Source organism: Octodon degus, unplaced genomic scaffold (genome assembly GCF_000260255.1).
Source record: "Octodon degus isolate 3935 unplaced genomic scaffold, OctDeg1.0 scaffold00007, whole genome shotgun sequence".
NCBI lineage: Eukaryota > Metazoa > Chordata > Mammalia > Rodentia > Octodontidae > Octodon > Octodon degus.
Genome location: NW_004524583.1, coordinates 27,868,990 through 27,883,881, shown reverse-complemented (window position 1 = coordinate 27,883,881; position 14,892 = coordinate 27,868,990). Strand labels below are relative to the sequence as shown.

Below are 14,892 nucleotides of genomic sequence, written 5' to 3'. Positions count from 1 at the left end.
TCCTGTCTCAGCCTCCCCAGTGCTGGGATTATAGGCATGCACCTCCACACACAGATTTGGAGGCCCACATAGCAGGCCTGGGGGAGCTGGCACAGCACGTGGTACTAAGGATAGAACTCGGGTCCTTGCGCCTGCCAGGTAGGTGCTCAGATCTCTGAGCCATCTCGCTGACCCTTCAATAATACATCTGCACAGCTAGTTCTCATTATATCAGTTTTAGAGACGTATGAACTGCTCCCCTTAAAGACCAGGAAAATGGCCGGGTGTAGTGGCACACACCTGCCATCACAGCACTCAGGAGGCTGCGGCAGGAGGGTTGCTTAAGGCCAGTCTGGACGCATAATGAGTGCAAGGCAGCCTGAACTACATAGCTAGACCCCGTCTTAAAACACACGTGCACGCGCACACACACACACACACACACACACACACGCACACCAGCAGGGAAAACGGAACTGGAACTGGGTTAAATCCAGTTGTGTTTTCCTCAGGAATAATGCAAATTTTAGCACCAGCGGTGACATCATTAGTGCTCAGGCCGTCAGCAAGTGTGTAGGTAGCTTGTGGCGTGGCACTGTTAGCCCTTTAGAAGGTGTTTGTGTCACAGCTGCTGTATTTTAAATGGGTTCAAACATTTTTTGCGTATAATAAGCATATGAGCAAACAAAACCATTGGGAGAAAGTTGTGGAAACCTTGGACACTGAGAGGAGGGCAGCAGAGGGAGCTGAGATCCACAGCTGGGATTTCAAGCAGAGACAGAAACCAGAGCTCAGCTGGTTTGGTGTGTTTCTTGTTCACTTGACAGCGTTTTGTTTCATTTCATCCGTGAATATTTCTGGCCTTCAACAGTTTACATAATTGCATTGTAATACTGTAAGTTCCACGCATGAGTTTTTCTATCTTTCAGAAAATAGAAAGTAGCCTTTTACTTATGTGGCTTTCGATTTGTTTGTGTGCATGGAACACTTAACTGAGAGAAGAGGAATAAAAATAAGGACTTCGGTTATCTACACCCACGTGTCCATTCTTTTTTTTTTTTTTTTTTTTTTTTTTTTTTTGTATTTTAGGGAAGGGTCTACAGGATATTCAGAGTCTCACTACTAGACTAGAGTAGTGATCTGCCTGTTTACAGCCTCCCAAGAGCTGGGATTATAGGTGCACACCACCATGCCCAGTATCAATTGCCATTTCAGCACACCCCAGGCCCCTGCGCCTGCTTGCAGGCGCTTTAATAGCTGTTGAGCTATTTGGTTGGCCCTCCTATCACGAGAAAATCATCCGTCCTTAATTACTACTCTACCTTCACTCAGCAATCTACTTTGTTCTTCTGATTATTTTATTTGTATTGTTATTTTTTTTACCTTTATTTATTTGGTACAGGGTTTTGCTACACTGTTCGGACTTCTAGTGATCCTCCTGTCTCAGCCTCCCCAGTGCTGGGCTTACAGGCATGCACCACCACGCCTGGTTTTCGATGGCCTCCATGGCGGGCCCAGGGTTAGGGGCCTACAAGGCATAGCGTACAGTACCGGGAATTGAACCCAGATCTTTACACTTGCCAGGCAGGCAAGCATTTAGACCACCAAGCTATCTCTCCTCAGCCCCAGTCTTCTGAATTCTGTGTCAAATTAAAACAATGTAGGGCTAGCCAGATAGCTCAGCAGATTAAAACACCTGCTTAGGCAGTGGCAGGGACTGGAGTTCAATCCCCAGCACCACATGTTGTGCCTGCCCTGCCCCCGGGGCGCACTGAGATTGAGACTGAGGCTGGGCATGGTGGCACATGCCTGTAATCCTAGCGCTTGGGAGGCTGAAAACAGGAGGATCACTATGAGTCCAATGTGTGTAGTGAGACCCTGTACACTCTATACTAAATACATAATTTTATAAAAATGCAGTGTCCAGAGTGTTCGGCCAGTGGCTGACCCTACCTCCTCCTCAGCATAGTGCTGCTCCTCCCTTCCCTCCCTCTGTATGCTGCACCCCTGCTTTGCGTCGTGGCGTAGCCCTGCCTTTGTGCTCCTTTGCTCTGCTTCTCTGCAGCAAGGACGCCTTCCCTTGCGAGGCTGCAGCTCAGCTCGGCCGTGTGCTTTCTTCCTCGGTCAGCGTGGACCTCTGGGGCTTGTGAGGTCAGCTTTTCCTGCTCCGAGCTGCAGTCCTTCGGTAATCATGCCGCTGAAACCTCCAGGTGTTTCTCAGCTTTTGTTTGGTCTTCCAATTTCCTTGTAGCCTTCTGAACCTAAGAATTACACACTAGCAGTCTCTGATATATTTGAACAGCTCCTGCACATCCCAAATCCAATCTCTTTTTCTTGTTTTTTAGAGCAATAAAAGATGTATTTGAAAAACAAGTAAAAATTCATAGTGATAACCTGGAAAGAGAAAATCAGAGATGGTAAGACATATATTAATTTGTGTTATTTTATAGTGTATGTTATCTAGAGCCAATAGAAACAATTTTCCTAAATAAAATTGTGTGTTCCCTCAGGTCTAGATGTGGTTGATGGCATGATTTTTGGCATTGGACAAAGCCAAAGGTCTCTATTGCAATAGAAGAGAATCACACGAGGCTCTACCTGCTCGTGTTCTTGCAGTGCCTGGCCACTCACCGAGGCCTCTGTGGGGACCGTGGGTGGGAGAAGGAGTGACACGGTGGAGGCAGAACCCCACCATTAGCACTGCAGTCTCTGCACACGGGCTGCGCTGTTGCCCTGTCTCCACGGAGGCCCGGTGACCCCGTCTCTTTGCTCCACCCTCTGAAGCAGGGACCAGTCATAGCAGCTACCTTGTGAAGCTGTTGTTAAGGTCAGAGATGACCCGTGCGAAGCCTGCGGATCACGTACACCAAGGAAGCGCTGCCAATACCTAGTGCACTTTTTTAGTATTGTTCTTGTTCAGGTTATTAAATATGTATGAGGGGTGTGTGTGTGTGTGTGTGTGTGTGTGTGTGTGTGTGTTGTGCAGGAAAAAACAGGTTGAGAACCCACAAGCTTCAGATCTCTTACCAGCACTTTGGGTAATTTGGATAATTCCGTTAGTGTTTCTGCCCACACCTCTTCTTTCTGTGCCCATCCCCAAGGGCTCTGCCCATCCTCGCCTCGGGTAGCAAGCTCCCACCCTGTGGCCTGTCCCAGGATCTCCCTAGAAAGCAGCTTGCAGATGCAGCATTGAGGGAAAGTTCATGTTGCGCTCTTCTGTTTCAGTTATGTGTAGTCAGCATCTCCAGTGGCACCAGTGGTTTTGTAAAATGATACCAGGACTTGCTTTACTTTGAATTTCTTCTTTTTGTTAAACTACTGTGTCATTTGATCATAATTCTTTTTGTTCTAATCTCGTAGTGTTATAACGCAATGGAAAGTAGCTTGCTTGAGAAAACAGCATGCACAATGGCTCATCCAGAAATCAGATGAAATAGAAACAATTGGAGGTAAAATTGAACATGCAGAGCATAGGCGAAGTGAACTGTTGGAAGAGGTAAGGGATGCCATGTGACATTTAGAATTACTGTACATTCCTGCATTGCATAGCAGTGAGTCTCTTTCAATATTTAATTATGTTGTATTTTATAAAAGCTACTCTCCTTTCTGCTGACTTCAAATTTAGAACGAGTTGTTTGACTTTCTTCAGAAATACATCCATTTGCTGTATTTAGAAACTTAGATGCATTTAGAAACTAGATGTATTTAGAAATTTAAGTAACAATTCTTTCCAGAATGTTTTTAAAGCCTGTACCCGCCATGTATTTGATGTTGGCCTTTAAGGGAGCTGTCTCTAAAGATATGAGCCTACCCTACACTGGCTAGTCCCTATTTTCTCTTTGTCTCTCTACCATGTTTCTTTCCTCCCATCTTTCATGTCATTTATACTTATTGTTTGGTGAACAACTCAATTTCTGGAAAGAGAAAAGAAATCCTCCTCAGTAGTACGGCGAAATTGTACAACCTGAAATCACAAGGGTGTCCCACGTGAGGACATCCTGATTTATCCAACTGATTGAAAACATAAAGCCGAACCCCACAGAGAAACTTACAAAAATTCCTCATTTTTTTAATTAGACCAAACTTAGAGAAATGGAGATCAATGAATTTATGGTACAGATCGAACAAATTGCAGCACAATTACAAGAAGAAGAGAAGGAATTTATAAACCAGGAAAAAGAGTTAATTCATGAGTTGAGCATGTATGAGGTAATTTTTATTTTATATCTAAGGATAACTTAGGATGACTACATACTTCTGACCAGTTAAGTGTCAGTTCATCTTCCAGTATGGACAAGGGTACAATTTTATTGGAGTCTCTCCTCTTCTTTACCTGAAGGAGTACAAATAGAACAACAAGAAATAGTTTGGCATAATGGACAAGGCCACAGACTTCATTTGATGTAGAACTTCAGATTTGTGCTGCAGGCAGTGGCCCGTGGCACCTTGCAGGGGCTCTGGGAGCTCGTGTGAGAAAACTGAGAGGGTAATGGGGTACCAGACGGCGAGGAACCCCACAGGCTGGGCCTCCATCAAAAGAAGGCCTCATGCTGCTTTGGGAGCTTCCAAAAGCCAGCCTGGGGTGAACAGGACAGTCCTGGGGAAGGAGGAGGGAATGGACTGTGAGGAGGCCAAGAGGTTGCAGGCATGCCGAGCACAACACTGAACGCCTTGCGAAAGGACCACATCACTTTTTATTGTAATATATCTCGTTATTTCTGTCTCTGCCCCATTTTCACTTACATCCATGTTTTAAAAATCTTGAATTCTTTGGACACCTTTTTCATAAAGTATGACCAATCAAAGGAAATTTTCCTCAGGTATGTTTTTGGTTGTGTACATGGTAGCAACAGAAATACAAAACTAGAGATATGGAACTGAAAGGATCTGTGGAAAGGTGGGTACTGAGTCCTACCTCTGTAGGGCACAGACTGGCAGACAGTCAAGTCAGCAGGACAGTGAGCATTTGCTCAGCAGCCAGCATGTGCCAGACACTAGTCCGTCGGCCTCACGGTAGAAGACAGAACGCTCCCCTGCGGAGAACTTCTACTCGATTCGCGTTGTTGGGAAAATTCTCCACAACCAGTTCTCAACTAGCTTTATTTTCTTTAAAGGATTTAATTTTTAAGGAAAAGAAAATTAGCAAAGAAACAGAAGAAGAGCTTCATGATAGGCTTCCACACCTTCATACAGCAGAAGAAGAGTACACAGTAAAACACAGGAAGCTCCAAGAGCTCAGCAGGATTCTTACCGGTGCGTGTGGGGCCCATGGGAGCCACCTTCCTCCCGAGCTTGCTTCCAATGTGGGGGCGCGGGGTCCTCGGGGACAGCGTCGGTGATGCTCACCCCCTGTCCCTGTACCTTTAGCTGGTGGTTTCGTTCTCCACACCACAACCTTACCATTGCCTTTATTAAGTTTTCCCTGTTCTCTTAAAGGCTATTGATGATTAAGAATTAGGATTTCAAAAAACATGCAGTTAATCCTTGGCACTTGAAGACGCAGTAGTGAATGTGGAACCAAGCCTGTCTGTGTATCTGGCAGCTCTTTGCTTTGTTTCTCCTTACCAGTATTCTGCCTAGGGGCCGGGGAGATGTCTCAGTGGAATAAGCGTTTCCCTGGCAAGTGCAAGGGCCTGAGTTCAAACCCCAGTTCCGCAAAAAAAAAAAAAAAAGTATTCTGCCTAACGGTTGCTTCTGTGATGGTTGTATTACCTAGCAAGCACGCCTGGGGTTATGAAATAGTATAGCAAAAGAGGAAAATCCCCATTACTGATGTACTAGATTTGTGTATGTCTTTTAAGTGGTTCTAGTTTCCCCTTACACAGAATAATCAGGAAAAGTGTAAAATTTCAAAAGCAAAATAAAAAAAATTTATCAGTAAAAAAAAAAAAAATTAGTAGTTCGGAATGTTGTGTTCTCTGATTTAGCAAAGGTAGAGCTAACTCCTGGATCAGCTACCACACGGAGAAGTTTTTCTACCTTTAACCATGAACTTACTAATTATATCTCCTTTCTATCTAAGACTTTAACCATTTATCAAGTGGCTGTTACCTCAGATTCTTTTCTAACTGTCCTACTCCCATTTTAAGGTTTATCTCAGATCTGGAAGCTGAAGTGAAGATAGAAAATACTCTTATATCTAAGGGCTTTTTTTCCCATTCTGCGACATGACATAACCATGTGTAGGTTTTTGTTTTCTTTTTTCTTCTTTTTTTTTTTTTGTGGTACCAGGGATTGAACTCAGGACCCTTCACTTGCCAGCATGTGTAGGTTTAATATAAAAATAATTACTTCTCCACAAAACTTGATGAGGTCATCTAATCCTATATTTCTGGTTCAAAATCATCCCAGAAATTTGAGTTATTCTTGCAGTTAGGGAGTAGAAGATCATTTTCCAGGAAGTCAGTGCAAGTCAAAAAGCAGGAGCCACTTCCAGATCTTGTATGTCCTAAATGACAAAAGCAGACCATGGGAATTGGAAAACCAGGAATAAATTTTACAGAAAAGACTAGTGTGGGAGCAAAAGATACCCACTAGTGTAGAGGTAGAAATGACCACCTAGCAAAGAGGAATATGAGAATAAGAATTTAAAAAGTTTGTATTGAAGTGGGCCACTAGAGCCAGCAAGATAGCTCAGTGGATTGAGCATCTACTTAGGCAAACACATGGATCAGGGTTCGATTCCCAGTACCAAAAGCTGCACAGCTCCACCGCTGGGTGCGCTTGAGCCAGTGATTGAGTCCAGGTGTGGCGGTGCACGCCTGTAATCCTGGCTCTGGGGAGGCTGGGAACAGGAGGATGCCTATGAGTCCAAGCTGTGTAGTGAGATCCTGTGCCAAATACATAAATTTAAAGAACAGAGGGGAGCACTATATAGAAGCCCAGGCTGTCCAATTATAAAAGGAACAAGTACTTAAAAATGAAGTGATTATTATGGTCAAGAAAGGTACATTTTTAAAAGGTGAAAGATTTATATGTTCTGAAGACAAACGAGAGTATGAGAAGAAAGGAACATTTTTAAAGAATATTATAATAGTAAGTATGTGGGTAATCAGTCTGGTTCCACCTTGGTAGCTAATTTTCTGCTTTTTGCAAGGTGTTCATTTTGTCACCCTAAGTACACTGCCTGAGAACTCTACCTAGATCCTAAATATGCATGGAGCTCACCCCAGTTTCTGCCTTCACTGCTGTCCACTTCTGTCCATGGTAGAGGATTTAAGAAACATGATGAACATAAAAGTGAGCAGTACCGGGAGCCATCACAGGACACGATGAGTGATTAAATTTTTAAAAATTATTTTGCTAAGAACACATTGCCATTAGTCTCCTCCAAAATATCCCCTTACCTCACATGCCCTGATCCCATTCTCGCCACTTGTGAACTGGTTCTGGAGGTCCTCTTTTCTGAGTGTCTTTAATAGGTGTGACTTTAAAAATATATATACAGTGAATGCTGCTACTGAGTGCTGTCTGGTGGGGAGACAAGTTCATGGAAACATGATGGTGTGCTGTCTTTCATCTTGTTTTCCAAATCTGGCACCTTGGAACTTGTGGCTTGTCCCCAAAGTCAAAGTGACCATGAAGGGTACATGTTTTGAATGGGCTCAGGACATTGAGGGAACCCGGACAACTCAAGAAAGACACAAAAGAGGACTCCAGAACTGCTTCAGGAGGTGGCCCGAACACTAGGACAAGTGTGTTCGAAGTAACAGGGAGAGTTTGAGGGGGACTGATGGTCGTGTGGCTTTTACTATAATGATGTTTAAAATTTAAGGGCCAGGGAGATAGCTCAGTGGCTTAAGCACCTGCCTGGCAAATGCAAGATCCTGAGTTCAATCCCTTACACCAAAAAAATAAATAAATAAAATAAAAAATTAAACAGTCACCATGGTTTTCAAACACTCCTTGTATATCACATCTCTTAAGGTAAATAAATGAGAGAAAAAGTGCTGAAGAAAGCAGAGAAGGAAAGATAGGAGAAAAGAAAAAAACACAACATAAAAGTGGCAAGAGTCAGTGTGTGGGAAAGGCCTCTTGTCAGGCGTTCCACTTACAGGCAACACACAGAGGGGCTCAGTTAACACAAAGAATGATGCTGTGGCTTTTAGAAACACACAAATACATCTTCTCAGAGAAATTTAGAAATCTCACCATATACAGCACTGTAGCAGGACAGTCCTATGACTTTTTTTTTCTTGTCTCTTGTTTTCACTTATTAACCCCTCCTTTTTTTTTATAAACAAATATTTACTTGAGAGACAGTATAGTAGTAATTGATATGGTATTAGAAGCAGTACGTATTTAGAAGACCAGAGTGAGAGGTATTCCAAGCATGGCCCCAGTATTACACAAATTTTGTATATACAAAATAGTTAGGATAGATATACAGCTACTTTCTCTTAATTCAATGAGAAGAAACATTTGTACTAATAGTGTTTGAACAGCATATCATGTCTGCGTCTTACACTATGAATAACTACTATGAAGACAACAATATGCAATGTATTAATTATTGTAACTGTCCTACTAACTTATTTTGATTTTGTTTTGTTTTGTTTTGTTTTTCGGAACCAGGGATTGAACTCAGGCCCTTGCACTTGCCAGGGAAGCGCTTATTCCACTGAGCCATCTCCCTGGCCCCTACTAACTTATTTTGAAACTGGCTCTTTGCTATTTGTTTCTCAATAAAATTAATAGAAAAATAAAGTTGTCTTAAGATAATTGTGAAAAAGTACATCTTCTTTCCTGACAGAAAAATCTGACTAAAACTTGAAAGACTTCATATTCTGAAGTAAATAAAATCCCCAACACAGAGAACAAACCCTCACTATCAATCAAATGTAAGCCTAGAAGAGATGTATAAAACCCCAAAACATCTTCTTTACCCTTTTTCATGAACCTACTATAAAATTTTCTTTCATAAGTGGAACAAATCAAGAAAATAAAGAGGATATGAGACTCAGGAAGCAGGAAGTCCAAGAGAGGAGAGAGGCAGAAGGCAAGTCAAGGAGGTCTGTGTGAAGCTGTGGTACAGAGCAAGGGCTCTGGAAGGAGCACTCAGAGGTGCAGAAGCCAGCCTGGCACTCGCTACTGTGTCTGGCTGAGCATGTATTAGTCAGCTTCACCCGCCCCAAACTCTAATGGAATTGCTGAGAGAGTTCCCTTATAAAAAGAAAAGGATATTTTGGTTTGCAGTTCTGGAGTTCCAGTTCAAGGCCAAGCCAATGTATTGCTGTGGTCCTCCCTTGGGAGTACTGCATGGCAGTGGCAGGAGAGAACAGTGGAATAAACTTTCTTCTCCATAAACCAGAAAACAAAGAAGGGGAAGAAGAAGCTGGGTCCCACCATGCCCTTCAAGAGCTCCCCCAGTGAGCTGAGGGCCTCCCACCAGGCTCTGCCTCTTAAGGTTCCATAACCACCCAATAGCACTTAGCCTGAGGGTGAAGCCTTCAACACCAGAGCCCCCGAGACCCTTAGGAAGCTATAGTGAAGGGAAGGAATATTCAGAAAGATTGTACAATTCCGTTTAGTTGTTAATTAATGATGTATGTATGAGCATATTTTGTAGTGAGGTAATTCAGGCAAATCCAAAAATATATACCATTTAGTTTACCCATGAGAAAGCCTTATCTTGTCACAGTAATATGAACAGTTATAATTTGTTTAACAAAAATAATACCTTTATGAGGAGGTTGAGTGGGAGACTGCAAGGTTATGGGTGTGGGCAGGGACTTGGGGATGGGTGAAAGCCTTCTAAGTCTTCCTTTACAATAGTAACAAGTAAATAGAGGTGTCTCAAAATAATAAATAAATAGCCGTACAAGTATATATTTTAAGAACATTGTGCTACATAGAAGGACAAACAACTGTAAACATTTTTTAAATAATGATTCTGAGGACTTGGACACAGGGACAGATGGAGCACTGGTGTTTGGGTTTTGTTAGAGCCATGTTTTATAGTATTAGTTGACTTAAAACTAAGCATGTGTCTTGCTTTGATTAATGACTGGTAGCCCAGGAGCATTGTGGATAGTTATTTCTCTTTCTTTTTTAATAGCACAAAGACAGGAGGAGATTATGCTGAAGAATTATATTTCTTACGTTACAAGGGACTTTTCAAGATATGTTGAAAACTTGGTAATGAGTTGACACCTTCATTTTTTTATTAGAATACTACTATGTACAGCCAGCCCTTATTTACACAGGACCATTGGAGTTATCATGAAATCCAGAGCTGTTAAAATTCCTTGTTCAGTGCTAGTGTTTTTAAATTTTGGTCACCCTATCTGTGGGATGGGTGAATGAGGCAGAACTCTGGAACCACTCCCAGGTGATGATAGGAAAAACCCCGAGGGAAATGCCCTTTCCTTGTTCATGAACTCATGGCTGGATTAAGCTTTTGAAGGAGGAGTGGGTGCATGGGGGAGTGGAAGTGACAAAACAGAGACAACTAGTGAGGTGTTCATTGCATTTTAAAGTATGTATTGACAGATCATGATGAGGTGCATATGTGGAGCTGGATAATTTAAAATGAAAAAAATCTTACTTTTTAAGATGCAGGATTTAATATGAAAAAGAAAATTATAAGTAGATATAGTATATATGGTCCTGTTGCTTAATTAGATGCTGCTAGTGCAGATTATGCAAGGAAGAAAGATGTGGTTTATCACAGTACAATCTGAATAGATAATCCTGGAGAGAAAACAGTGGAGAATATTTTTAAACACATAAAACTGTTCTTTTTTCTTGTTAGAGATATTTTTAATTCTCCTTAAAATAAGCCTCAACAATTTCCTCCCACATTTTTCAGACAGTGTTTATATAGATCAAAATATATTCAATTTTGTGAAATTATGTGCCTGGGCTACTTAATATGGGATCTGCAGGCTCCTCCCTAGAATCCATAAATTAAGTTTCATGAATGAGCTTAGCGGCTTGTAAGTTTTCCTAAGGGACGATGTCCTCATTCTCAGCTGGATGGTTCCAGAGCTAACGCGGCGCCTTCTCTGACTTTGATTAAGCAGTCTTATACTTGTTGTACTACTCTTTGAACCCCATGAGGTAACTGTGGCTTTTACGTTGGAGCAGGAGAGAGTGAAGGAAGAACTGAAAGAAGTCCGAGATCTTGAAAGCCAGAAAATGAAAGAACATTTTGAAATTCTAAAGAACTTAGAAAATGAAGTATATTTACATGACCAAAAAGCAGAGCTTTTGCTTCTGGAAAATAAAAGATTAAAAGAAGTAAGTTCAAGAACACTTCACTTTGCAAAATGGGTTTTGTTGATTGGCTTGATCAATAACAGTCATCAGAAAAGATGAGAACAGACATTCATAGTATCTGTGAGGTATGAACCCAGGCAATCCATCACACCAGGCATTCTGATGCAAGTAGAAGATGTATTGCAGCAAGCAGGCCGGCTGCTTAGTGGACCAAAGAGCAGTGAACAAGGCAAAGCACAGGGCTTTTAAGGAATGGGGAGGGGGCTGTGGGCTGGAACAGCCAAGGGAGAGCTAATCTTGGCAGGGCTCCCTGGTCTAGGGGGGACTTTTGATGCTAACAAGAGTTTTGTGGTTGCGTGTCCAGGTCAAAGTCAGGTGGACCTATTCTGGGGTTTTGGGCTTGGCTCTGCATGGGGCCAAGGGGGAGTGCATTTGGGGACAAGGTGCCTGGGAAACCAAGAGGGAGAGTGTTTGGGGCAGGGTGCCTGGGAAACTTTGAATCCTGACCTATCAGTCTCCAGATGTCTTCTTTATCCCCTTGTTGGTAACCACCCCCCATCTCATCTTAATATCACAGATGAGTTTTCTCTGGTTGCTTTGTGTTGAGACAGGGTCTCACTGTGTAGTTTAGGCTGGCCTTGGGCTTACTACTGTAGCCCAGGCTGGCCTTGAACTCTCTGCCATCCTCCTGCCTCCGCCTCCCAGTCCTGGGACTACAGGCGTGCACTGCCATGTCCAGCTACCCGGTATAGAATATATCTATAGAACGAGTTTAGGGCCGCTGAGATAGCTCAGTGGGCTGAAGCACCTGCTTAGGCAACCATGGGGACTGTGGTCCCATCGCCGGCACTACATGCCGTGCCAGCTCTGCTCCCAGGAAAGGCTGCGCTGGCCACACACCCACACCCACACCCACACACCCACACACACACACACACACAAAGAATGAGTTTATACCCAGACTATTACCACCCTCACCCAACTCAATGAAACCTTAATCTGACTGGGCACTTCCTTAGGGTCTGCAGGCCTCGTAGGTCATCTCTGGAGATTTACGCTGGATGCCAGCCTTATCATGTCTGATGCACACGCGTTACATAAGGAGCGTTTGTGTCGTGGACGTGGCGAAGTCAGCCTGGACACCTTCTGTTTTTCTAGTGTCAGGTTACATTCAGAATGTCATGTTTATTTGGATGCTGATGTGCTTACCAGAAAGCAGGTTCCTCTGCTGTCTTCCCTGTGGGAGCCTGGCAAGGGCGTTCACCACAGTTACTCCTGCAGCAGCAGAGCTGCTGATGCGGAAAAGGAATTCACCCGGGTTTGCTGAATGACTTCATGGGTATGTAACCTCCAGTGACTGAACTGCTAATTGCACTCACATCCCTTTTGTTTCCAGTGCATTTCCAACTTGAAGAATGACACAGAAGAATACAGGGAAGGACAAGATTTCCTTACACACAATGCGAAGGACCTGTCCTGGGAACTGATCGTGCAGCACAGTAAGGAGCAGATCAGGGAGCCTCTTGATGCATACATTTTTTGATTCACTTAAACTGGTTGTATTACTTTGTGTGTACCAAAAGGTGCTTCAGTTCAACAAATTTTGACCGATGTACCCACTGTGACCACTGCCACTGTAGCAAGACAGCCATTTTTTTTTATCATTGAGAGTGTCTTGTGTGTCCCTTGAGTGACTGTCCACCCCACTGCCATTTCCTAGGAAGTACTAGTCCGTTCTGACACGAATAATTAGATAATTAGTCTGCCTCTCATTATCACTACACAGCAGCAGTCCATTGTGTGCATATGTATTTTGCTTTTCCATTCAGCAACCAAAGGACATTTGGAATTGCTTTTAGTTGTTACAGTACCAGTCTTTAAAAGGACTCTGCTTTCATCACTGTACTAATCTAGCACCTTTTTTTTTAATTTTTATTTATTTATTTATTTATTTATTTATTTGTTGTATTTTAGGCGTCTACAGGGTGTTCAGGGTCTCACGACTAGATCAGACTCACAGTGCCCCGCCTATTTGCAGCCTCCCAAGAGCTGGGATTACAGGCGCGCACCACCGTGCCCAGTCTCTCTAGCAATTGACTTTTTAAAGTCAATTTTATTGGTCTATTCCTTTGTTCTAAAAATCTAACTTTATACTAAGTACCACACTGTTTAGATTATTATAGTTTCATATATACTCTAGACAGCAGATCATGTAAGTTCATGCCTTTATGCTGTTCCTTTAAAATTATTTTGGCTACTTAAGTTCTTCCATTTAAATTTAAGATCAACTGATTGATCTACACACACACACACACACACACACACACACACACACACACACACGGCTTCCCAAATTTTAACTGGGTTTATGTTCAATATGTAAATCAATTTTAGGCAAATTGATGTCTTAACAAAATTGTCTTCTAATCCCAAAACACAGCCTGTATCTCCTCTTGTTGAGTCTTCTTTAATTTTTCTCTGCAAGATTTCACAGCCTTTGGGTTAATACCTGCTGTTCCTGGGACTGTCCTCAGGGTTCCTGATTAGTAATAAGACTCCATCCCATTCAGAAGTTGTTATGCTTGTGGTTGTAATTACAGTGAAAGATGGAGACTGAAATCAGCAAAGGGAAAAGGCATGTAGAGTGAGCGAGGTGTGGAGGAGAACTGGTGCGTGCGGTCAGTGCTCTCAGAGTTGCCCGGATGTACTGAATTTGAATTTCCCCAGCAATGTGTGACCACACATGTGACATGTCACCCACCAGGGAGCCTTCCTGGGCTTGGGTATGCAGGGCATCCATGTGGTCATTCCTGCAAGTTTACAGGGTTCATGTGATCAGCCCTGTGGTCCAGACTTCTGAGAAGTCTCAGGTGTGGTTACGGTGGGCCAACTGAGACTCAGCTGTTAAAGTAATCTCCCACGCCTGGAGTAAGGTCTAGTTGTTCAGGTGCTTTTACTGTTTGTGTCCAATGCTAAATTTGGTTTACTAATCTTAGTGCATTTTTGTGTCTGTGTGCAAGACTACACACTCATCCTGTGCTGCCCTGTGATCTGGCAAGTGGTCCCAGCAGAAAGCCAGCAGGAGGGTGTGTCTGGCCCAGCAGCCTATTGTTCTGGAAGTGTAATTTTTTTTTTTTTTTTTTATGGCTGGCTCAGCCTGCCCTGGGGGTGGGGTTGGCACAGCATGTGGTGCCCCAGATTGAACCAGGTCCCCTGGCTTGCCTAAGCAGGCACTTTAGATTGCTGAGCTATCTCACCAGCCCAGGAAGTGGAAATTTTTATATAAAAATAATTTTTGAAAAGTAAATGCAAATAATTTGCTTTGTAAGTGTCCAAATTGTTTTGATAACCACTGTATTTTAAAATCTATTTCAGCACAATATATATACTTATGGGCAGAATTTAAGGCCACAGTTAAGGTAAGTTTTGTGTGTTGTCTACATAAATATCACATTTACAAAAATGTTCACCTATCTAATAAGAGGGTGTGTGTGCGTAAGTGTGAGTGTGTGTGCACAGAGTTCAGAACTGCAGGGAAGTAAAGGGCTGGGGTGGCCACCACACACTGAAATGTAGCAATTATCTCAAATGTTGCTATAAAACTAGAATCCTTTAGGAAACTGTCTTCTGTAATACTAGTCATTAAACTGGGTAAGTCTCTCTCTCTCTCTCTCTCTCTCTCTCTCTCTCTCT

At 42.8% G+C, this 14,892-nt stretch overlaps 1 protein-coding gene across 1 annotated transcript in view; it reads left to right on the top strand.

Moving 5' to 3' along the window:
- Positions 1-14,892, top strand: part of Ccdc175 (coiled-coil domain containing 175) — a 58,631-nt gene that overhangs the window by 39,469 nt on the left and 4,270 nt on the right. The window contains exons 11-18 of the mRNA XM_004624831.2: positions 2,325-2,396; positions 3,340-3,475; positions 4,057-4,188; positions 5,094-5,232; positions 10,037-10,116; positions 11,068-11,220; positions 12,596-12,698; positions 14,575-14,618. Of these exons, the coding sequence (XP_004624888.2) occupies positions 2,325-2,396; positions 3,340-3,475; positions 4,057-4,188; positions 5,094-5,232; positions 10,037-10,116; positions 11,068-11,220; positions 12,596-12,698; positions 14,575-14,618 (859 nt within the window). The remainder of the gene's footprint in view (positions 1-2,324; positions 2,397-3,339; positions 3,476-4,056; positions 4,189-5,093; positions 5,233-10,036; positions 10,117-11,067; positions 11,221-12,595; positions 12,699-14,574; positions 14,619-14,892) is intronic.